The following is a 23,143-nucleotide window of genomic DNA, read 5'->3' on the forward strand; positions in this document are numbered from 1 at the left end:
TGGACTGGGTGAGGCGCCAACGACGGTGCAGGAAGCCACTTCAGGCACATGCTTGTCAGAGAAGAAACAGAATCATGATTGGTGATATGAATGCCACTACTCTAGCCTCACCCTTCAGTTCTCGGAATCGCTGTCGGTCGTATCTCAGATCTTCAGTCGATTCTATTGCTCCAAATGGCCGCCAAAAGCCACTGACACCCAACGCGAACGTAGTTGATACATCACGCAAGTTCCCATTTCCAGGCGAGCAAACGTAGGTCGGAACTTTGGCGAACCAAGAGCCAGAAGTTCGTTGCACGAGGCCTGATATTGACAGGCCGGTCAACGAGTGGGCAATTTCCTGGTCAATATTTCAGACAGAAGAGCCCTCTGATGTCGTTGAGCTGCCGGTCTCTTCATCTGTCGGGATATGCCTCTTTCTTCGGGGCATTCGCAACAGGCAAGACACCGCACAATAGTATTGCCAAGTTAAGGCTAATACTTGACCCCAACGACAGAACCACGTGGTGAGGACGAGAAATCCCACGCAAAAAAGGATGGCGATCAAGGCCAGAAACCACCCAAATGTGGGAGGAACAGGAATGACTGTAGGTTGCATGGAGAAGACGCTCGACGTCAGCGCCAGTGGTGTAACGTAGATCAGGATAATCCACGAAAACCCCTTGTTGTCCTCCGCGATTCGATTTGCTTCGAGAGCGAGTCTTAACTGTTGGGTGTTCATCTCTCGAACTTCCAAGTTGAGTTTAAACTCAAGTTCTTTGGTATATTGACCACAGCGGTCAAGAAGATGGTCGAGTGTCTCCCTAAGTTGACACAACTCGTCGAATGTCTCCTGAATCGAAGGAAGCAACTTGTGCTCGGGTGGGAATCGAAGTCCGCCGACAAAGTCGCCAGCTCGCCTCGAACAAAAAGGTTCGTAGGCCTTGAGAGTCTTGGAAAGAGTCTCATTCACCTCCTTTGCGAGATGCATAAACAACAGCACCCAGTCGAGTGAACGGCGAAGCTCTTCGCCATGGCTGCTCTCTCTCTCAGCGTCGCCGGATGCGGGGGACCAGAGTCGGTATTGATGTGTCGAGTGATGGTGTCGAAAGCTTGATTTCAGCTTCGTCACCACTCCCTTCCATTCTCTTTTTACTTGGGCGAAGCGGGTTTTCAAGACAGTCAAGAAATAATCCTCGGGATCCCAAATTGGCTTGTCCGCATCTAGAAGCCCGTACGTGAGCGGATCTGCACGCATGCCCGCCGGAGAGAGTCCGTCTTCGTAGTATTCCGATACGTCTTCTTCGGATTCGTCACCAGGATCGAAATAGTAGGTGTCGATGAAGAGCCACGCTATCCACCTGGTCCAGTCGAAGCCGGTGATTACGCAGGAGACTTGTGCATCGTAGAGGTAGATCGAAGGAGCATCAGCCTGCCAATTGAGGAACGAGATATCCTGCCGGCGTCGTAAAGGAATCTTATTTCGATCCCGGCGGCAGTCGGTCTGTGGGGTCTCCGAAGTCCTCACGGCGAAAAAGGGTAGGTGAAATGCGAGTCTGAACATGGGAAATCCTTCCATCCTGGCGGCTAGCTCTAAGGAGGCCTCGAACTCTAGATGGTGGTATAGCGCTCCTCGAAGAGCAGTGGCTTGATGAGTCGAAGCCGTTCGTACAAGTGCATAGATACTGTAGCGATCCAGGTTCGTGATGAAAATGAGACGCCGGTCCGCATCCCCCAGAGTTGTTCGATTTCCAGTGACGGGAGCAGTCAGGAGTCCTGCTGACGGAAAGCGAGGCTGTTCCAATTGTCGAAACAACTCATACGCTGTTAGAGGCTGGCAGTGCGCCTCCGACGGTTCGAGCGGACAATCCAGATTCCTATCATCAAGCCACGCGATGACTCGCGTTTCGTCTTGCTTCACGTCGGCTTTTCGTAGGGAATCGATGCTCATCCCAAAGCAGAATTCTTCGATCCTGTCGGCTCGTGGTAGGCAGCCCAGTGATTCCTCGGGCTCGCGCATGAAAATTCGGATCATGTCGTCAATTTCATCTTCGCCGGACTCGGCGCGACCTGTGACATGCGATTTGTTCTCGACTCCGAGTTGAATGTTTCGGCGTCTTCGAAAGATCTTGGGCCAGCTCCTGAGGGCTGTTATTGGGAGCGCATACCGCAGAGGTTTGATGTCGCTTTGACCTCTATCACCGAATTCTTTCTGCTGTAACTTGCGTTTCCCCATGGTGTTGTTGTCGTCTGGTTAGGTGTAATGGGGCCGATGTGAAAGGGACGCCACACACGTATGAGAGGCGGGTAGTAACAGGTGGAAGATCAGCACCATGGTTTATGTTGCATGTTCCTGCATGGCAGCATCGTGGGCGGCGCGAGGAGTCCCTTGTATATCGACTCCGATGAACCCCCACCCTCGGATCTGGTGTGCGCGCCACAGGCACACATATGAGCGTGCAGCTTCATCTGTGATAGGGCTTGGATGCATAGACCGATCTGCAGTCCGCGAAGGACAGGGCATGACGAGAAGACGGCCCCAAAGCAATGCTTGCCAACGAAGCAAGCTGAGAGCAAGGCGGACATCTGAGAAGGCACTAAGTATCCTGTGCCAAACGAAATCCTATTGGGCTTCAAAGCTCTAGGATTGGGTAGCATATACCATGCCACGCTGTCTCACGATCGAGACACGGGGCAGAGAACTTTCGATCAAGAGTGGTAGGGGAAGCACAAGGGAACGAGGTAAGGAGAGGCGCAGGTGATGGCGGTGCGCAGCTTCCCTGAAGTGAGTACAGACATACCTAGGGCAGTAGTTACAAAGGTACGGGTAATTCCTACCTCGCACGCCTCGCATCTAGAACGAGTCCCTCCGGGTGACGCACATGACGCTAATTATTGAGTAAAGCTGCAACGCCCTTCCCAATTTGGCTGCATCACCAGGACACAGACCTGGTGCCTTGATGTTTGGCGGCAACAAGCTCTGCTACCTTACAAATCCGACCTGCTCAGCTATTGCCAGTGACTCAGTGGGCTTTGCACACCAACAACACGTAGACTCGCCTCATCAGCCTCGAGATGTAGAAAGACGCGACGGCTGAGGTATCGGGCATCATGTCGTCCAAGCCACATACCACGAGAGGTACCTGAATTGAGAACCTGCTTCAAGCAAAAGCACTGCATGTGACCTCGATTAGGTGCAGATCTGAAACGATTTGCCCAAACGCCCGACTTGACCGACTTCTTTAGTGTCTGCGCCTTTGGAGCTTTTTGGTTGCCTTTTGGAGAAGGTCAACTTCATGCCTAGGCATCGGAACCTTGCTCTTTCATAGGCTGCGCAGAGATTCCGCGCCGCCCTCTATTTTCTGTCTGCGATGATGCTGTGGAATACTCGGCTCCGACTTGGGACAGATCTTGATTCAAGTGCGCGGCTCGCTCGTGGTGGCCGAATACGAGGATACGGGGTGATTCGGGTGTGCACAACAGCAAGCCGGTGTCAAAGGTCCACGCAGCTCGCAATGCAGTAGCGTAGCGAACAGGTAGTTCAGCTGGCAGAGGCAGACAGGGAACATAACAGGGAATCCCACTGTGGCACCAGCTGCCCAAGTATAATTTGGCGACTATTGACAGTCGCAGCACACAAGAAGATTTTGATGACAAGTCGTCTGCACGTTTGTTACCTCAAGTCAGGACTCAAGATGAAGTCAAACCCCCTCGAGAGGATTCTAACAACATGACCAGACTAACTGTTGGCCTCAGAATTCCACCCCTCCCACGGTTGTCGAAAGCCATCCTACATGAACTCCCCAAGCCCAAGTCTTTAAAAATCCAATGTTTCCGACCCAGATTGCATTGGCCAAAACACAAAGCACCCAAAGGTGTCTGACTCAATTCATCAAGAAGCATTGGCGGCAACAATCACAACAAAAAGACCCGAGATGAAATTGCCCCCCTCATGATAGGTAGTTGTTCATTCCTGCTCTTGGTTGTGTCCTCAACTACTCTAATATCGCTGCAGTGTCTTGTCCTTTACCTGCTCTTGCTTGTCCCGGGGGAAATGGTAGTGAATCGCGTATAGAGGGTGCGTCACCGACCAGTCAGCTAGAAGACAGTGGTGAAAAAGGTGCTGTGTGGAAAACAGTCTGTTGCATCGAGGCTCTCGGGTTATCGCTGGACAACTTTTTCGCATTTGCAGTTACTGCAGCGGGTGTGGTGACAGTGAGGGCAGTGGTGTTTCTGGATGCCGATGGGGGTCTGTCCACACCGGCAGCAGGTGTAGACAAAGACGATATTGGTCTTCTTCTTGGTTTTGGACGGCGGCTACTTGCAAACAAGTCAATGCAGGTACTTTTCGTCGACCGGGAAGGGTTGATGTTGTCAACCGTCAACCCTATATACTGACCATTTTCCTTTCTATGACAGAACATATACGCAAGGTGAGTTGCGGCAGAGAGATCCCAGGCTACGTCCTGGCGCATACCAGCGTCAAGGCGTCGAAGCGCGGGAGAACAACGAAGGGACAACAAGGGAGCGAAGCAGGTTTCTCTAAAGGCCGGCCAGCTGTCCAGCAGTGATAGGAAGCAAACACAAAAGAACGACGCCCAACAGTGAAAGAATGCGAACCAGAACAAAAAGCTCACAGACCACGATGCACCCTGTCCAACACGCTGACGCCCAAAGACAAAATTATCGATTTGCGGAAAAGAGCATGAAACAATTGATTGAGATCGACAGGGAATATCATTATTAAATTTTTGGGTGCCACGGGTGGGTGCCACGATGGCCGGCGACGGGGCGTCCCGCATCGGGTAAGTATTCATGTTATTATCAACTAGGACTAATTTGAAATAAATACCACCAAAATTCCCTATGTAGGCACGTAAGTAGGTACCGCAGAATCATGTCCAAAACTGTAGACAGGAAATGGACTGTAAGCAAAAGTGATTGTTGTGTCTCCCTAATATGACATGATATTTAGTACAGCTTGGTGATGATTAAGATGGGCCGTTTCACACGACCATATCTCACAGGCTAGACCGGGACCGATCTCCTGCCCATCCATGAATGCCCAATGTCCCGTCCACTAGATCTTGCTCGTGATGAGGCGCCCTGTGTTTCCCACTGAGTCTAGGGACAAGCGGCACAGAAGAGTAATGGCCAGGGTAACTCCAAGTTATTCTCTCAGCCTGTAAGTATAGGACCCCGAGAAAAGAGAGTGAAAAAGTACCCCTGGATTCTATACAGGTAGAATAGGACCGTTTGACTCCGTTGTTTGACGCCAAGCGTGGCGCCAATTGTTGTAATGTTGTTGAATCGTAGTCGACACAAGATGCCAGCGAGAGAAGACTGTTGTACGCACCACAAATCCCAGCAAACAGTAGATGCAGAACATCAAAAGCAGCCAAGGAATCAAGGATGGATCATGGCGGAGGGCATTCGTTTGTATCGAAAGGGTACTGATCGCGAGTATCAACGGAGTTACATACACCTGTTGCAGTAAAATAGATGTCAGAAATATATTCCTATGTTAATGCCATTGAACGTAAAAGGCAAACTAACCAACGTGATCCATGAGAGGTTGTGATTGTCGATTCCGTGTTGGTTCTGTATTCTACCGGCGTTGACGGCCTCGAGGTTGAGACGAAGTGCAAGCTGTAAGTTATTGTCGGGATTAGCAATGAGTGAGCCCGCAAGTAGTTTCCCGGACAGCGAGAGAGGCTTGCCTTACCTTCTGAGAAAGTGCTTTGCACTTGACACAAAGTCGTTCAATCTTCTTCTGCTGTCGCTTAAAAAGATCAAAGAGGGCTTCGATCTCAGACAATAGGCCCGTCTCTTCTCCGAAGAAAGCAGCATGTTTGAGCATGGCTGCAATTGCATCCACCGTCGCCGCCAACGTCTCCTCCAAGTCCTTTGATATCCCGTTCGTTCGCATGACCCAGTCATAGTTACGCTGAAGCTGGTCGCGGTGGTCTCGGCAATGCGTCGGTTGTGACAAGAAGCCGCCGTGTGACTGGCGAACAAGTCAGTCAAAAAAGACACAATAACAGAATACTGGTGCAGCTGAGTGACCGGCGTCCTGAGCAGACACAGCGCCGGTGACGTTGTCGTCACCTACAGCTGTAACCGATCGGTGGCTTTCAGATTAGGACAAGTAGAAGGGACTGTACCTTCTGGAAGTCAGCAAAGCTTGTGCCGAATCTCGCCACCACCTGAGTCCATTCTTTGGCTACTTGCTGAAGTCTGTATCTGGCCATGATCAAGAAGTATTTTCTTGGGTCCCAGAATGGAAGATCAGCATCGATTTCGCCGTAGGTCAAAGGGTCTGCGTTCATTCCCTCCTCAGACTCCTTATCCTTCCGGTACTCGAGCACGGTTTCTCTGCCGGCATCTTGGGCATCAAAGTAGGTATCGGCGAAGAGGTAGGCAGTCCAATGCTCAATGTCAGACCCGGAAATCATAGCCGTAAGTACCGCTTTGCAGAGGACTTCTCCATGATGCTGATTGAGAAAGGACACATCCACTGTCTCTCGCAACGGTTGTCTACTGTGTGCCCATTTGCGATGGTCTTCGCGGTAAGTGTCTCTCCAGGCATAGAACGGTATGTTGAATGCCAGTTCAAAGGTAGAAGGAGATTTTGACTATAGAACAACCACTCAGTTTCAAAACGCGGCAGCTTCTCTTCAAATGATGCGGACTTACTGGGACCTTCACACTGATGTGAGCATCGTTGCTAGTAATGTGGTCGAGAAGAGCGTGACGGAGAGGCCTGGTTTGATGGTTTGATGCAGTTTGCATAAGAACAGTGGCGGTTTCCGAATCCAAGTCCGTGATGAATAGCAACCGCCTTGCTGCATCTGGCTCGTTGTCTAGCGTTGATCCCCATCTCAAACCTACCCTCCAGGTACGTGCAAGGTGGCGCACATTCGGTATCGTTTCACCAACCGGCTGCAGACAGGTCGCGAACGACGCTCCCGTCGAGGCCCGAACCACGGTGTTTGTATTCATAGTCTCCAGATCACTCGCGTGATTTGCAGCGACAGATCTATCAAGCGCTGAAGCATTTGCTCGCACCACAGCTTTGAAGACTTGAGCCCATGTGCCGGGCGTTTTAGGTCGATATCGCTAGAAACTGTTAAATCAAGGCTGCCAACGCCGGAAAGATTGAAGCAACTGACCGACTTTAATAGTTTCTTTTTGAGCTCCTCTGCTGTGAAGGGATTGCGATACACTCTTGCGCCACCCTCACGGCTGCGGTCGTCCAGCCACGCATTATAATATGGAGTGCTCCCATCTTCTGCATCATCAGGTCGAATGGAAATTCCAGTCGTGCCGTCCAAAAAGTTTTTGCACTGTTCGACCGGGAACTGAAAACTGTCGTTGTCATCCGGGTCAACTAGAAAAACCTCTTTCCAGTCATCGTCTTTTCCAATCCTTTCCTGGCGCTTGAGATATGGTATGTTCTCGTTCTCATAGTCGATCTCTTTCCGAGGGCCATCGAACTCCGGTAGCCAGGAACTAAACCGAGTGTCAGATTTCTATTCAGAACGTGCCAGAAACTGGAGTTCCAGCTGGTCTTTCACGTGTTGCACTACGAACCTCATTCTATCAGTTAGGTCTAGCTGTTGAGAACGGTGCTGTACAGGTCAGCAAGATCTGAGAGCTATGCCAGTCTGCCCCATGCGCCCGGCGCTTTGGATATGTAGAGCTGTCGAAGCCTCCGCATCGTATATATGCCGGACAGGCCTATTTGCACCAGCTTGCGATTGCAGCATTATACAATGCGGGCGGCCTTTATGGCTTAAAACTTCTTCTGGCGGTGAAGGGGAAAGTCGCCATTTGTTGCCTTGAATTTCTAGAGAGCCGCATTATAGTGGTACAATGATGTGGTGAAGGATGGTTCGTAGCCTGAAGAGTCACTTGATCTTATCGTCCAGGCGCAGAGAAAACATGGCACCTGTAGACGTAGGAGTGCTGTTGCGGGCGCTGGCGTAGGACGGCGAAAACGCTCGAGTTGGGCTTCAAGCAAGCGTGATTGACCCAATCGCAGGCCCCGACAGCCTCAACATAATGACTTCTTTCGGCCATTCCCAGCTCTTCTTGGGCTCACGATGTCTTCTCAGCCCCAACCGGTGGTAAGAGCAGGGAAGAGAATGGTTTGGGAAGCCCTGGAGACTGCGGGTATCGGCAACCATAGGAGGGCGATGGCGCTGAGTGTTCAGTGCGCCCTGATAGACGAGATTAAACGCAGTTTGTCAGAGGGCTGAAGGAGAAGACAACCTCAACTTCTTGAGATGATGTGCGATGTAAATAGTTGCGGATACAAAGATATTTGGGGTCCCCAGACAAGACTAAGTTAGTTGAAAACGTTTGCCGCGTCGCGCATGCAGGATGGCGTTGGAAGTCCCACATCAAATTGTCAATCAACTTGCACCAGATGTGAAAATCATCCTATGTTAGAGCTGCGCGCATGTGCTCGCTTATACGCATCTCTTCATTTGAAGAGCATCGTCGTGGCGGAGTCAAATCATCGAGTGTCAACAAATTCATTCGCTACAGGGATGGACCAGTCTCGTGTCTTACGATTGCATCGAAGATCGAGTTCAGAGAAGCCGGAGAGATTGGTAACCACACAAGTTAACCCATGCAAAGCAGCGTGTCACAAATCGCCCTCAGCTATCTGATGACTTGGTAAAGCTTGTGCTTTCGCCCGCCTGCGCTGTGTCCTCCGATCAGCTGTGCCGTCCGAATCTTTAGCAATAGAATTGGCTGGTGAGACGTTTTGTCGTTGGTTCTCCAGATCAAACAACGCCTTTCGCTTCTGGTCCCTTTTCTCCTTTCGTCGTCGCCGCCGTTCCTGTCTCTCTTCCTTCGACTCTACTTTGTTCGGAGTTGACGGCTCCTCGTTGTCAACTTCGACTGGTGTGTCGAGATCTGTAGCCCCAGGCCCAACTTTTGATTTCCGCTTCTTTTGTCTCTTCTGAAGCCTTGCCTGAAGGTATTCGCCGACTTGCTCGAACTCAACAACGGGGTCCTGCCTTTGCACACGCTGGCCACGCTTCTCGTCTTTGTCACGCAACGCAAAATATACGCCAGCCTCTTCAAATTCTGTCGCAGGCTCTCGCTTCTTCTTCAACGACGTGGATTCTGCCGTATCATCCTGTTCCCCATCATTAAGCGCATCACTCTTCCTCTTCTTCGAAGCTCGCGTGAACTCGCCGACTTTACCAATTGTGCCTTCCATCTCTTGTCCCTTGACGAAGAAGCTATAAAGCCCACCGTGTTTTCCGATACCATGGCCATATGCAACTGGGGTCGTTGTGCCACTGCTTCTCTCACTTTCGCTCTTGCCAATATTCCCCAACGCATTCTCGAATCCTTTCAGCCACCACTGATTTCCGGCCTGTGGTTCATGCGCCTTCTTGCCAACGCCGAATCGCCCTTTTCTTTGTGATATCAGGAGAGGCTTGACAAGACCGACACCATTGTTGCCGACTCTTGCGGGATCATAAGCGAGGCCTCGATGCCCTTTTTGTTTGTATGGTCTCGAGTCGAGGGAGTGGCCGGGTCCTGCCCAGCCAAGCGAAAGGAGATGCGCATGGGCGTCCATCGAGGTAGGAAGACGACTGACAAGGAAGGACGCGAGAAAGCGACGGCTGAGGATGTTGATTATGTTGTCTTTTCGGAGCCCAAAATTTGGGCTGCCAGAAAACAAAAATTGTCCCCAAGCGCCCGTGGGTCACCGCCTCGGCCCTTCCCGTGGCAACGGCGCAGTTATGACTAATCGTCATGGCACGTGATCAACAGTACATTGTGGTCTCTATTTATCAAGCTCACAACTCTCCCTGTTATCAATCACCCTTTCATTGAACCAACAGCTCCTTCATGGGGGTCACCAGGATCTTGACATGGTCATCTTTGTGGTTGACTAATTCCTCAAATCCTTTCTCCACAATGTCGTCCAACGCTATTCTCGCCGTAACCAGTTTCTCGAATCCCTCGAATTTTCCTAGTTCAAGTCAGTGATTTGGTCCCGCATATCTCGGGTGTAATCCTTTACCAGCCACGAATTCGTCCACAGTCTGCTTGAAATCTTCTTCTGTATAACTCATTGAGGCCCGGAAGATGATTTCCTTCAACATGAAATGCTCCATGGGCACAATACACTGCAAAGACTGGTCAGATGTTTGAAGCTCGTTGACGGAATGGAGTCACTTTACTTCTCTCTCCCAACCAGCGACGTTAACATATGTCCCACCCCGCCGAAGGGCATCCATACCATCTTTTAGACCTGGCATGATCCCTGCACAATCGAAAACAACGTCCACTCCCTTGCCACTCGTTAACTCACGGCATTTCTCCGGCACGCTGATTTCCCTGGGATTTAACACCACGTCGACGAGCTTTGCTGCCTGTTCTTGCCGCTGGCTTGTTGGCTCGCTCACGATGAGTTTACCAAACCCAGAGGCCCTCAGCACAAAGATTAAAGCCAATCCGACTGGTCCACCGCCAAGGACGAGGATGGTCTTGTCCCGATAGTCGTCGAAACCAGATTTTTTGGTCGCATGCCTGGCGACCGTCAACGGCTCAATCAAGGCAGCTTCAGACAAGGGGATTGAATCGGGCAGGGCATGGCACATTTCCTCTTTGACTGCGACGTATTCCGAGAAACCTCCCCCATCGGGTGACTGCAGCCCCAAAAATCCCCAACTATTGCAAATATTCGTGTCCCCGATGTTACATGAATGACAATTGGAACAAAAAACCCGTGGATCAACCATGACAGGCTGTCCGATCTGGAACTTGCTCTTTGGGCCAACCTTGGTCACTCGACCGCAAAATTCGTGACCCATCGTCACAGGCATCACAGCCCCTGTCAGTGGATGTGGTGCATCCTTCTGAGGGATAATGCCTGGTCCTGCCGATTCTTCAGCTATGGTCTCCAGGGTAGTCTCTGAGACACCACAACTTACCGACCAGATATTCGTGCAAGTCAGAGCCACATATGCCACACCATTCGATTTGGATCAGAACTTGGCCGTCAACGATTTGTGGGACATCCACATCCTCGACCCTCAAATCGCGACGCCCGTGATATCTAGCCGCCTTCATGCTGTCAAGTGAGCTTTCCGCTGACTTTAAGAGACTGTTGATCCGCTAGAGGAAGACTGAGCGACTTTCCTGTTTGGAGATAGTGAGACGTTGCGCTTTAGACACGGCTATATATGCACCAACACAGTAATGCAACGCACCGTCAATCACTGACGAAGAATGTACTGATTCATGGACTGCCGAGGCAAGATCGTCTCTCCCCCACACTTCTTGGAATAGGTAGGCGTCCCCTAATGTTCCGATTGTCATATGGCCCACAGCACGGATATTCTGGATTCATGGATCGGCTGGGCACTGTACATTATGCTTTCATGAAGTGTGCACTCAGCCTTTTCATTCGATTGGTCTAACTTTATGACATTACTGAGATCCCGCCTGCATCTCTAGGTACATGCTGCACCGTGGTTCCTCAGTCTATCGTCCACGGTACGTCCTCGTTTCTCATGTATGGTGCTAATCTTGAAAGATCTTTCAAAACTTCAGCCTCTACACGTCCGTTGCCGAGGAAGGACCACATATTATTGTTGCGATATCGAAAATCATAATGCTCCCAGCGGACAAACTTGATGGTTTTCATGTAATGGAGTGCCTATTGAGATCAGCTTTGTCCCTCACGAGTGATGCCTTCGACTTACCGAGCCACCCCAAATCCACAGCTTACCACCGACGATGTTGTTTTTGTACCAACTGTCCTCGTTAGTCGGCGCATCTGACCAAATGGGGGGTTATAAATTTACCTCTTGCAGTCGCTGTTCCAGACAGAGCCTTTGTGCCATTCGTCAATATGCTCGTATAGTTGCTTTACTGGCTCCATCTTAACCTCGAGGGCTCGGATGTTCTCCTCCTGCATCCTCTTCATGCATTGCAGGATATATTCGACTTGGACTTCATGCGAGGGGAGAGCTGTACCAGCCGCCCAATTGCCTCGGACACCATTGACAACGAAATAGTTGGGGAATTTCGGCACTGTAAGAGCGAGGTAAACCTGTGGTTCAGGGTTGAACTCATCCGCCATACTGACACCGTTGACTCCGAGAACTTTGAACGGGGGCGCGAACGCAAGGTTGAAACCTGTGGCGCAAACAAGAATGTCGACTTTGTGCAGTCGACCAGCATCGTCGATCAATCCTTCAGGGACGACCTTGACGATCTCATTATGGACGGGTGTCACGTCTGTGGTTTTCGTTAGCCGGTTCCATGTCAATGAGACATTTGGTATGCTCACTGTCTTTGACTAATGCCTCAAGATAACCATCACCGGGAGTAATCCTTCGACCTGTTCAATGTTTAGTGCCCGCTCCACCAAAGGAATCGATGTTCAACATACAGCCCGGCGCCCATTTTGGAATCAACTTCTCCTTCAACTCCTCATGCCCTGGTCCGATCCGCCGGTGCATTTCCTCGCGCATCAGCTTCTCGGCCCACTGCGACGTCTCCGATCCAGCGATGAACATATCGAACAGGTTGTTAACACTAGATTCGAGTTTCCTTCGGTATTCGAGCAAGGCTTGGGGATCTTCGCGGAACTTCTTCTTGTCCTCCTCTGTATACCAGTACTGTGCTTGAGGCGCCTGGGCCTGCTTCGAGTCCGACGAGTGGCTCTTGTCTTCTTCGAGAACTTGGCCTCCGACGGGTGGAGAAATCCATGTCACAGACCTCATGAAGGTCGTCAGGTGTTTTGCTTTCTTCTGCACCTGGGGCACGATTTGGATGGCAGACGACCCCGTCCCAATGACGGCAACTGTCTTGTCCGTATAATCAACCGCTGCCAGATGTCAGTCACCACAGGGGCGGACGGCAGAAGTGAAGCCTACAAGAGTCCCAGTTTGCGCTATGAAGAAGCTTTCCCTTGAAGTCATGTAGTCCTTCGATCTTTGGCCCTGCCGAACGGTCAATATTTTGGATCCATTGGAGGGATGAGACAGACTCACACTTCCAATCGTTGAGGAAGCCGGTGCCGTTGATGATGACATGGCACCAGTCGTTGATCTTACGACCCTCGACGTCAACTTCAACCTCGTCTACCCAAGGTCAGTCTCTGGGGTCATCATGGCGGTGTCCTGTGGACTGACATATGCCTTTGTCCTCCACCCAGGTTGCCGACAGAACCTTGGAATTCAGCTTTATGTTCGGGTGGAGATCATACTTGTCGGCAAATTTCTCGAAATACTGCTTGATCTCGGGCGCATAGGCGTAAAAAGTTGACCATTCTGGATTCGGTTCGAATGAATAGGTATAGGCGTGTGCGGGAACATCACAAGCGCAACCTGGATATCGATTCTCAAACCATGTTCCACCAATTCCGGAGTTCCTTTGGAGCCATTAGCTGACATTCCCATTGATGATTGATAGGTGAGTACGAACTTCTCATAGCAGACGAGTTCGTAGTTCTTGAAATCTTTCTTCATTTTGTACGCCACCAACAGGCCTGCCGCACCGGCGCCAACACAAATGACTCGAATGAAATTTGGTTTCGAATGCCATTGTGGCTCGACCTTGTACCCGAGTTCGCTCACCATGTTCAAGACAGAGAAGGAAGATGGGGTTGAGGAATCACGACGGTTTCAGGTAAGGTGACGAGTCAGATCGATTTCCAACAACGACCTGCAATCACCACTCTATATGTGCATTCTGTAAATGCCCCTTGGAGGCGAGACATTGGGGAATCCTCCTCTATTCCAGGTTGACTGCCCCACACCAGGGTCCAACAAGTGTGCGAGCTCCATATGTTTGCACAGCGCCCTGAAGAAGGTGTCATGATTCAGGATTTTCTGACTTACGACGTCGCCAGTCCACGCCACTTGCCTGGGTTTGTTCAATCAGACAGGTTTTGATGGGCCAGCACGGGAAGGCCACAACATGGGCCTCCCACACACGAATAACCAAGCTCCGCAACCCGAGGTTCAAGCCGTCGTGCTACTTACAAAGAAACTCGGTACGCAGCGCAAGTCTGTGGAGAAAAGCGGGGATCAAGACGATGGCAGGCGGGAAAGCAACGCAACAAGAGTTGTACCCAATCCTATCCCGTCGAACCTAGGGTATAATAAGAGTGTGATGGACGTGTCATGCCGAACGCTGTCAGAAGAAAAGGCAAGTCATTGCTTGGTGTGTCGGATGTTCGTGGTTGAGAAATACTCAAGAAAAGAGAATACTAGCTACTGGCCCGCGGTTCAGCCTCAGGCTTGTTTATTGACGACATTTCGGCCAAATCATTGGTCGATCATCACCGACATCAACAATATCACGAGCATTTGGCTCGTTTTTTCTACCGGGATCGTCAAATACGACCGGTCTATAAGACAGGTCCTCTCCCAAGCCAGCCGATACTTTGGGATCATACACACATAAGCCGCTCCATCCAATATCTGTCTGTGCCTCGGCAACCAAAAGAAATAAATATGGCCTCTCGCTCAGGACCCATTGCCCCGGGCATCGCATTCGTCACCGGCGGTGCACGCGGGCTAGGCAACGCCATTGGGGTTTCGTTCGCCAAGGAGGGCGCCAAAGGGGTATGCCTAGTCGACATCCAGGACGAGGCGACGTTTGAGGAGGGCAAGAAAGCCGTCGAGAAATACGGTGCCAAGGTAAGAGGGCCACATAGTTTCCACCGGGTTCATTTTTGCGCAGAAAACAAAGACGGAAACTTGCAAAGGGGAGCATGATATAGAATTATTACGTCCTGAGAACTCACCCGATCATCACAAACAGGTCCTGTGCATCCGCGCCGACGTGACCAAGGAGGAAGATGTGGAGCGCGCCGTCAGCGAAGCAGTCAAGGAATTTGGCCGCATCGACTATGCAGCGTCAGTACCTACCTCCCTGCCTACTACATCTCTCAAGAGACCCTCTGTTTCTTTGCCCAGTCTCTATCTCGCGTCCAAAAATCGACAAGAATATTTTTCAATTTCTGACAGAAAGAGGCCCGCACAGAAACTTCGCAGGCATTGTCGGTCCCCTGGCCGAGACGTGGGACATTGACACGGAGCAGTGGAAACGGGTCATCGAGGTCAACACGGTCGGCGTGTTTCTCTGCAACAAGCACGAGTTGAGGCAGATGATGAAGCAGGAGTCGATCGAAGTGTAAGTTCTCAACATCGCTAGAATTCTTCGACGAGATGCGGAGAAACGGTGGCTGAGGTATGGCAAACAAACAACAGCGAACAAGGCCGACCTCGTCAGCGCGGCTCCATCGTCAATTGCGCATCTGTCAATTCTATCCAAGCCGGCGCTGGCACGACGGGATACTCGGCGTCGAAACATGCCGTCATGGGCATTACAAAAGCCGTAAGTTCACTACAATTGTTCCCTTGATTTTCCTCCTTTGTTTGTCCCGTTCTGGTCAAACTAACATCATGCCCTGTTCTTCCCAAACTCCAGGCCGCCCTCGAGGCACGCAAGCATGATATCCGCGTCAATGCCGTCTCGCCCGGCTTCCTCCTGACCAAGCTCCTCGACCCCTTCATGGCCCAGGGTAATGGCCAGCTCGCGGGCAAGGCCTGGGAGGAGTATGAAGCGCGGCAGGGCCGGAAAGCCACCTTTGACGAGATTGGCGACGTGGTGGTGCTGCTCAGTCTTCCGCGCATGAGTTTGGTGGTGGGACACAACCTTGTCATTGATGGGTATGTCGATCCCGTGCATCAAGCAGTCCCCCGACTTGATATTTGTGTTGTGCTAACTCTGGTGCCATTCTAGAGGCTTCACCATCAACGAGAATACGTACTAGAGATATCTCGAAATCTCGGTCATGTAGATCATGCATGTGTTGAGCCTTTGAATTGCGTCTTTTTTGTAGCGAAGAGACTCTTTCGTCTCTGGAGCTGCTCTGTAAATTCGCGAGGTGAGTGTGAACGAGCGCCTGTAATGCCTCCCTCATAAGGCCGCGGCAAAGCTGTCCAACACATCATCGGTGACCTCAGGACGCGCGGTTTCTTGGAGATGATAGTGGTGACGAGCTGAACCCTTTATCCCACGAACATATACATGAACATCAACGCAGGGTCTTGGGGTTGACCACCCGTCGTCTAGTGCCCATCCACGTCCAACTAACCATCTAACGGTGGAGTCGGTGACCTCATATTGACCAGCTCACTTTTGGAAAGTCCATGGTGCCCTCAAAGGCGGCAATGTCGTGTTGCATCTCGGGGAACTTTTTGAAGAAGCCCGGCTTCATGGTCCAGTTCTTGAAGTTGTATGCGTACTCGAGGAAGATCTTGGAAACCTCGTACCGGTTCTGCATCGGGTTGTAGGCGAAGATGTCGCGGTCCGAGTAGGGCCAGTAGAAGTTGAAGTTCTCTACAAAGGCGGCCGAGAAGTCACCGGTCGAGGTGTATTTCTTGTGTTCGAAGACAAGGCGGTCGCGTAAGCCTGGCCTGTTCGTTGATTAGTAGGGTGGAGTGAAGGTTTTTGTTGGTTGGAGCGGTGTCCTTTTGAGAAAAGAACCAAAGCGCGGCGGGTAGAGGGGAATAAAGACTAACCATATGAGAAAATCAATGACTGCTGGATGCTGGACTTTTTCCTGTGACGGTCTGGGTCAACGTGTTAGCAAGCAGCCCTGTTGTCCGAGGAACAAAAAAAGGCCATACCTCGGGCGTAGAAAGACAGGCACCCGGTCCAAGTTTTCTCGAGTTGGATTTTCTCGGTATTGGATCAGTGTCTGGCAGACATACATCAGGGCGATTCGTTGCGCCTTGGAGGTCCATGTGCCAAACACCCTTTGGTCAACCTGCCGCAGCGCATTCCACACAGGGTGCTGAGCTTCGGGTCCGGCATTCTCCCAACCCCAGATGGCCGCCTTGAAGGGCACGTGCATGTCGAGGGTGGCGGTCGATGCCGTCTGTTGTTTGACACTGTCGAGGCAAGAGATAAAGGCGCCGTTGGATACGTGCCACTTGTCCACGTCCGGCGCGACTTTCACCACAGCGTCGGCCGAGGGAAAGCGGTAGTCAAAGGGCGAGGGAGTCTGTGGCTGCCACCCGCTGAAACCCGTGGTACTGCCCATCTCGAACATTTCGAGCAAAGAGTTTGAACTCATGTCGAAAAAGTCCTCAAGGCCGGCCAAGGAGCCCATCCCATCTGGTTGTGGCACGTCTACGTTGAGGCCTAGGTTGTGGCCGTTGATCACCTCGGTGGCCTCTGAGGTGTCTGTCGACGAGACGGAAGTGTGACGAAAGGTAGCAGTTGGGTCGCCAAACGTTGTAGCCGGGGTAGATGCTGGGAATGGTGTCTGATCAGCAGCAGGTACGGACGGCTTCGTCTCTGTTGTTTGAGCTTCACTGGAGGAGTCGGCGCCCAGCACGGCCTGGTCGATGACGGTGCGCATCTTGACCAAGGCATTCCGAAGGCGATTGTTATCATTGCGGAGGTTGTCGATGATGCGCGTGAGGTTTGTGATCTCGCCGTCCTTGTCGCCGGCCTCGAGGCTGCTGAGCCGCTGCTCGAGATAGGCGATGCGGTTCTTGGTCCTCTCACGCGTGGCCCGTTGGGCTAAACGGTCCTGGATCCTCTTTCTCTCCGCTCGGCTTTCATCCGTGTCTCGCTTCCGGGACTTTGTCGATTTAGGCGTGGGCGCATCCATGGTCTATGACAGCGGATTTTCTTACTCAGGGAGACGGCCAAGTGCACATGGGGTGTATGTAAGTTGTCCTTCAGGCAAGGCACAGGTTGGCATGTGGTTATTTTTCTGACTTGATATTGAAGAGTCAGAGAAAAGAATTGGGAAGATCTGGGCCGGAGGGGGGAGGGTGACAATACCGAGGGCAAAGCCTCCCGCTTGGTTGTCCTTTCCATCTTTTGAAACCTTCACCCCAAAGGAAGAGGCGACGGAGGGTAGCCAAGCTCGTTAGAGGTATCCGAGGCTCATGGGGACGCAGGTCAAGGCACTCGATGCCAAGTTTGAGGCCTCCAGGCCACCCAGGATAGGCTTCTTCCCCATGTGGAGGGCCCAGTCTTCGCTTGGAGATTGGTGGCTCGATAAGCCCACAAGCCCCAGATCTCCAGAGACGGCAAGGGATGGCGATGGGGAGGCGTAGGGGGAATTGTCGGGGCATCTTCCTGCTGGGCACTTTGCAGTATTGGGAGGAGCGGGTCCCTAAAAGAAAAGTCTGATCAGTGAAATGAGGCTGGATGGCCAATAGTGATGCTCACTACTATAAGTGTTTGTAAGAAGAACAGCCAGGCAGGGGCGTCGTGGGTCAGTGTACCTCGTACCCCGACTTGGCCAGATTCACTGATCGTATGTCGTCCGGGCCCTTTGCAGGTCTGCTGGTAATTATTCTTGTTGTTTAGGGGAGCTCTCTGATCTAAGAGGTAAGAGGAAAATGAGAGAAGCACCGCAGATGAAAAAGCGCATCTCGAGGAATTGACGTCACTCCAGAGGAACTGATACTAGAGACTTCTACATGCCCTTACATTCTGTAGAGCTTCGTCCTCTCAACTCGCCCCAAAGATAGGACTTCCAGCATCTGCGGCCACCGCCACTGTTTTCGAGATCAGAAACTCCTCCACGGCATATCTGCTGTTGTTCCTGCCCCAGCCACTCCCTTTCGTCCCGCCTAGAGGGACCGAAGCCTCGTCATATAGTGTCAGGCTGTTCAGAGCAACCAGTCCGACTTCCAACTCTTTGGCCAGCCGAAGACCTTTCAAGACATCCCGCGTGTGGATGGACCCCGTGAGACCATACGAGCTGTCGTTTGCTATCCTGATGGCGTCGTCTTCGTCTGCCGCGATGAATACTGTGGCCGAAGGACCAAAGGTTTCGAGGTCATAGATGGGGTTTCCAGGCTGGACGTTGGTGAGGAATGTTGGCTCAAGCGCAGCACCGCTGTCACCGCGCCACTTATTGTCGCCGATCAGATACGTCGCCCCTTGATCCGTGGCGTCAGAGAGCAACTTATGGGCCTTTTGCGCCATGGCTTTTGTAACGGCGAACCCGGCGTTACCTTGGAGGCCTGCAACTGCATCGCGCAGACAGTTGATGAACTCATCCGCCACGTCTTGAACGACAATGATGCGCTCAGTCGACATGCAGATCTGGCCGTGGTGCATAGTCGCCCCCTGGGCACAAAGTGTCGCAGCCTTTTTCAGATCCGCGTCCTTCAGAACAATAGCAGGAGCCTTGCCGCCGAGTTCCATCAAGACCGGCTTGAGGTACTTGGACGCTAGCTGGCCAATAATGCGCCCGACAGCTGCGCTACCGATGAATTCCACCTTGCGAATGGCTGGGTGTGCGATGATGGTCTCGGTAATGCGGCTAGCGTCTTCGCGGCTGGCCTGGATCTGGTTCACACTGCCCGCTGGGAGACCTGCGGCTAGGAAGGCTTCGACGACGCCATGGTGGACACGCGGGCTCAACTCTGACGCTTTAAAGACGACCGTACAGCCAGCCGCTAGAGGAGCTGCCAGCGCCCTTGCTGATAAGATGATGCTGCCGTTCCAAGGCGCAATACTCAGGACTGGCCCCACCGCTTGCTTATAGACAAGACAAAAAGTCTCTGCAGTCTCCGGCGGCGGCATCTCCCCCGTACAAGCGATGGTGATATTCGCGGCGATCTCTCTGATGGCCCTGGCGGCGAGGATGACGTTGAATTTGGCCCAGGATTCTGGGCAGGATGTCTCTTCGATTTGGTAGCGGGCAAGCTCGTCGACGCGGCTTTCGAGAACGTCTGCCACCTTCAAAAGCAATGCCCGGCGGTCCTGGTGCGGCACTAGTTTGAAAGTCCTGAATGTGTCTGCGGCCGCCTGAACCGCAGCTGTAGCATCGTTGACGGAGGCTCCCTGTGCATAGTGGACGAGCTTCCCCTGAGCCGATGAATGGACCTCGATTAGGCGACTGGTGTCGAGTGGGATAGGTTTCCCATTGATCCAGCAAGGGACAACTTCCAAACCATTGTGGTGTTGTGTGACGGGCATGTTTGATCCAGTCCAATGCTACAGTGTACCGTTATGCCTGGTGGGAGTGAACGAAGTTGGATATCGAGACGCAACTTTTGTCGTAACTTGAAAGAAGTCTTCCCAACTTACTAGTAAGTACATGTTCCATTTTCTACTCCCGTCGAGCTGGGTACTGGAGTCTATATATGTTGGCCCCCAGTGTCTTTGTCCTTGAACACCAAGTACGATGTAGCTATACCGCAGTGTCCATGGCCTTGTCCACCAACAAGGCTGACGGGGATATCAGGGATGGCCATCCTAAACCCGAGAATTCTTAGGTTCCTGGGTCGAAGACCATTCTCGATAGGCATAAGCTCAAGAACCGCGGGGACATTCACCGGATCAAACAATTGTGGTCGCCAATGTGTGGGGAGGACGTATCGAGTACAGCGCCAGTCACCCACCAGTGTACCTCGAGTGAAGGTGGGAATGACCTTGTCAGGACCACTTATTGCCCTCTTGCCTTCGTACATGGTGATTATGACCGATGGCTTTCCTCCGAAGAATGGGGATTGCTTACTTCTTGGCTTCCCATTGCCAGTCCCTGTGTTTCTCTGTTCCTGTGGGAAGAGACAGGGTTCCCACATTACCAGGAGCACATGTGTAGTACAGAATGTGGGAACGACGGGACTTCACACCCGCACCTTCTCGTGCTTCCTGTTATGTGTGCTGCACGGCTAGCTACATATTACATGGTCATCTGAACCGTCACATCAAATTGATTTTCCTCGTGTCTCGCCAACTCGTGAAAGCCGAGAATGGTGCAAGTTCTTCCTTCGACCTGGGTGTCACCATTTCATGACGACGCTGTTCAACCCAGATAGTTCCGTCCGACCGACTGGCCTCTGAATATGAGCCAAGTTCCCCCAAGTTTCTGTCCGGATGGAGGGGGGATCCATCTCACCTTGGGTGGCCTGTGCTCAACGAATGACAAGGGGAGAATCTCCCCCAGGTACGAACAGAGAGGTATTCGATACTCGGATGTGTGTACCCAACATGCGTATGTGTTTATATACACATTAAGATCTCCTCCTGACCCGCCAGCCCCATAACCTGGAAAGGGCAGTACTACCCTCCGTGCCTCCTCGGCTCACACCCCCAATCCCAAGACCTCAAAGGATTCGCTGGCGACTCCACACCAGAGCTAGGCTGTCATTTCTTTTTCCCACCACCAATGAGTCGCCTGCGTTGTGTGAGCCGCAAGGCAAACAATAACAGGCGGCATCCAACTTGGTCACATGGACAAAAGCAGTAGATTCCGGAGGTATATCTTGAGGGGACATCCCTTTGGTGGCGGAGAGACGTCCTTAACGAGACTTCATTTCGTCTCCCCAGGGTGAACACACCACCTCGAGGACTTCTTCTAGAAATATATGTATAGAGGAACAAACCCTGATTTCATCACAAACAGATGAAGAAGTCTCATGACTGCCTAGTTCTGTTTCACAGTTTCACAGAGCCCAATCCAATAGGCTGTTGCCTTCGACGCAAGGCAGCCTGGCTTCGGTTCCTATTTCCATGTCTCTCCCTTTCCATGACCTGACATATATATCAAATGTCCCACCCATCCGTACTTCTTACCTCCCTCTCACAAACATGGTCACAAAAAACACTGAGACAACACTTACCCAGGGCGATATTTCTGTTCACAAGTTGGCCTCCAGCTCCAGTTGAGTGCAATGGCTCGCATTTCAGAGCACTGGAAAGTCTCTTCCTCTGGTGGCATACATGTAAAGTTTCAGCCTCCTCCCCCTTCCCTCCTTCTCCTCCTCCTGCGTTATCGATGTGAGTGAGACACTGTGTCTCCTCCACAAGCACTTATTCTGCAAGAGATGACCGGCTAACTGAAAAAGGGCCCGAGATCCGGATTAATCCCAGCCTCGCAACCGCTTCACCGCTCATCCTCGTCAGCTCTGAGGCGGGAATTGCATCATGCGGGATGACCATAGGACTCACCGACACGACGAAGGAGCGTTTACATGGACGGCTACACCTCGTCCTATTTCACAAAACTAGATGAGGTGCAACTCAACAGCCCCAGGTTAAGACACAATGATTATAATTGGTTGCACTGTCTACGTCAAGCAAGCACCTAAGCTTCCAGTCGTATTCAATCCACGCCACTCTCTCTATCTAGTCCACGAGCCATCCCCCAATCGAATTTCATCATCTACAGAGAATTTCGTGCCCAATGTGGGAGCTTCAGAGCATGTTTTCCTCAGGCATTCATTCAACTTCACAGACCATGAAGTCGGCCGGTGATCATCCAGCTTCTCTCCCTATCTTTGCTAATCTCCCCATCTACAGATGTCCTCCATCAAAGGGAAAGAAGAAAGTGACAGTGTTTGTCTGGACATGCGTATTTACCTCCCCCTTCTCTCCCCCGCCCGAGCAAAGAATGCCTGTCTGCCCGTCCGCGGCATTTGGATGACCCGGGCAATCTGATCGATTTTTAGAGGGCGTTGTTGATGATGGAAATACAGCACCGATGCGGCCACAATCCGATTTCGATCAGAACGAACAACTGTCCGAAATGTCAGCATAACCGATGCCAGAACTGCAGCACCGAGAAAGTGACAAAGTGAGCCGAAGGTCAGCGAGTTTCTGACGCTCAAAGCCATACATCAGACCTTCTCCGAAGGGATGCCCGAAGGGATGGTTGGTGTTTGCTCCTCGTGTTTTTTTGCCCACAATTTGGGTGTGAAGACCATACGTTTTGGCTCCTTGTCGGCGGGAATGGATCACCAAAGTTGATGTCAATGGCTCGTGCATGACTGGATGAGTGGATGGATCGATCCGATCGATCGTCGTCAAGGGGATGAGAGAAGATGTATTTGGTGGAGTGGAGACGATGGCATGCATATTGGACCTACTGCAAGGCGGTCTTGAAGGAGCACGACGGAGATTGGAAAGGAGACAAAAAGGGTTTTAGCTATCAGTGCGCCATATTATCAGATGTGGAATTTAACCAAGAATGCAATGGGTCCGAGTACTGCCTCCCATCATGTCACTTGTTGTGCGAATATATCGATGCCAGTCAATTCGACGAATGGAGGCAGAGGAGGACACTTCCATCCTCACGATTTGGTATCCCCTTGTTGTTGTTGTTGTTGTTGTTGTTGTTGTTGTT

The 23,143-nt window shown here is 51.7% G+C and overlaps 9 protein-coding genes across 9 annotated transcripts in view; 1 reads left to right on the forward strand and 8 right to left on the reverse strand.

The window, feature by feature from the left end:
- Positions 1 to 352: 352 nt before the first annotated feature.
- Positions 353 to 2,215, reverse strand: Z517_04743 (uncharacterized protein; the record flags this gene model as incomplete). Its single annotated transcript, XM_013430071.1, has 1 exon — positions 353 to 2,215. One exon carries the CDS (start codon positions 2,213 to 2,215, stop codon positions 353 to 355), a length of 1,863 nt encoding a protein of 620 aa, XP_013285525.1.
- Positions 2,216 to 5,647: 3,432 nt separating this feature from the next.
- Z517_04744 (uncharacterized protein) lies at positions 5,648 to 7,577 on the reverse strand (the record flags this gene model as incomplete). The annotated part of the gene is made up of 5 exons (XM_013430072.1): positions 5,648 to 5,986; positions 6,144 to 6,614; positions 6,676 to 7,098; positions 7,152 to 7,491; positions 7,573 to 7,577. 5 exons carry the CDS (start codon positions 7,575 to 7,577, stop codon positions 5,648 to 5,650), a joined length of 1,578 nt encoding a protein of 525 aa, XP_013285526.1.
- A 1,055-nt stretch (positions 7,578 to 8,632) lies between these two features.
- Z517_04745 (uncharacterized protein) lies at positions 8,633 to 9,583 on the reverse strand (the record flags this gene model as incomplete). The annotated part of the gene is made up of 1 exon (XM_013430073.1): positions 8,633 to 9,583. One exon carries the CDS (start codon positions 9,581 to 9,583, stop codon positions 8,633 to 8,635), a length of 951 nt encoding a protein of 316 aa, XP_013285527.1.
- Positions 9,584 to 9,836: 253 nt separating this feature from the next.
- Z517_04746 (chlorophyll synthesis pathway protein BchC) lies at positions 9,837 to 11,085 on the reverse strand (the record flags this gene model as incomplete). The annotated part of the gene is made up of 4 exons (XM_013430074.1): positions 9,837 to 9,982; positions 10,034 to 10,139; positions 10,194 to 10,891; positions 10,947 to 11,085. 4 exons carry the CDS (start codon positions 11,083 to 11,085, stop codon positions 9,837 to 9,839), a joined length of 1,089 nt encoding a protein of 362 aa, XP_013285528.1.
- Positions 11,086 to 11,494: 409 nt separating this feature from the next.
- Z517_04747 (uncharacterized protein) lies at positions 11,495 to 13,604 on the reverse strand (the record flags this gene model as incomplete). Its single annotated transcript, XM_013430075.1, has 9 exons — positions 11,495 to 11,674; positions 11,721 to 11,772; positions 11,823 to 12,258; positions 12,311 to 12,361; positions 12,413 to 12,850; positions 12,900 to 12,965; positions 13,017 to 13,106; positions 13,158 to 13,396; positions 13,450 to 13,604. The coding sequence occupies 9 exons, from the start codon at positions 13,602 to 13,604 to the stop codon at positions 11,495 to 11,497; spliced, it is 1,707 nt and encodes a 568-aa protein (XP_013285529.1).
- Positions 13,605 to 14,483: 879 nt separating this feature from the next.
- Z517_04748 (uncharacterized protein) lies at positions 14,484 to 15,808 on the forward strand (the record flags this gene model as incomplete). Its single annotated transcript, XM_013430076.1, has 6 exons — positions 14,484 to 14,669; positions 14,794 to 14,888; positions 15,016 to 15,163; positions 15,265 to 15,369; positions 15,463 to 15,704; positions 15,778 to 15,808. 6 exons carry the CDS (start codon positions 14,484 to 14,486, stop codon positions 15,806 to 15,808), a joined length of 807 nt encoding a protein of 268 aa, XP_013285530.1.
- Positions 15,809 to 16,156: 348 nt separating this feature from the next.
- On the reverse strand, positions 16,157 to 17,659 carry Z517_04749 (uncharacterized protein; the record flags this gene model as incomplete). The annotated part of the gene is made up of 3 exons (XM_013430077.1): positions 16,157 to 16,454; positions 16,560 to 16,610; positions 16,668 to 17,659. 3 exons carry the CDS (start codon positions 17,657 to 17,659, stop codon positions 16,157 to 16,159), a joined length of 1,341 nt encoding a protein of 446 aa, XP_013285531.1.
- Positions 17,660 to 18,513: 854 nt separating this feature from the next.
- Z517_04750 (uncharacterized protein) lies at positions 18,514 to 19,992 on the reverse strand (the record flags this gene model as incomplete). Its single annotated transcript, XM_013430078.1, has 1 exon — positions 18,514 to 19,992. The coding sequence occupies one exon, from the start codon at positions 19,990 to 19,992 to the stop codon at positions 18,514 to 18,516; it is 1,479 nt and encodes a 492-aa protein (XP_013285532.1).
- A 2,473-nt stretch (positions 19,993 to 22,465) lies between these two features.
- Z517_04751 (uncharacterized protein) overlaps positions 22,466 to 23,143 on the reverse strand; it is a gene marked incomplete at both ends in the record, with an annotated part of 2,032 nt that continues 1,354 nt past the window's right edge. The window contains one exon of the mRNA XM_013430079.1: positions 22,466 to 22,537. Coding sequence (XP_013285533.1) covers positions 22,466 to 22,537 — 72 coding nt within the window. The remainder of the gene's footprint in view (positions 22,538 to 23,143) is intronic.

This window comes from Fonsecaea pedrosoi (genome assembly GCF_000835455.1).
Source record: "Fonsecaea pedrosoi CBS 271.37 unplaced genomic scaffold supercont1.3, whole genome shotgun sequence".
Taxonomy (NCBI): domain Eukaryota; kingdom Fungi; phylum Ascomycota; class Eurotiomycetes; order Chaetothyriales; family Herpotrichiellaceae; genus Fonsecaea; species Fonsecaea pedrosoi.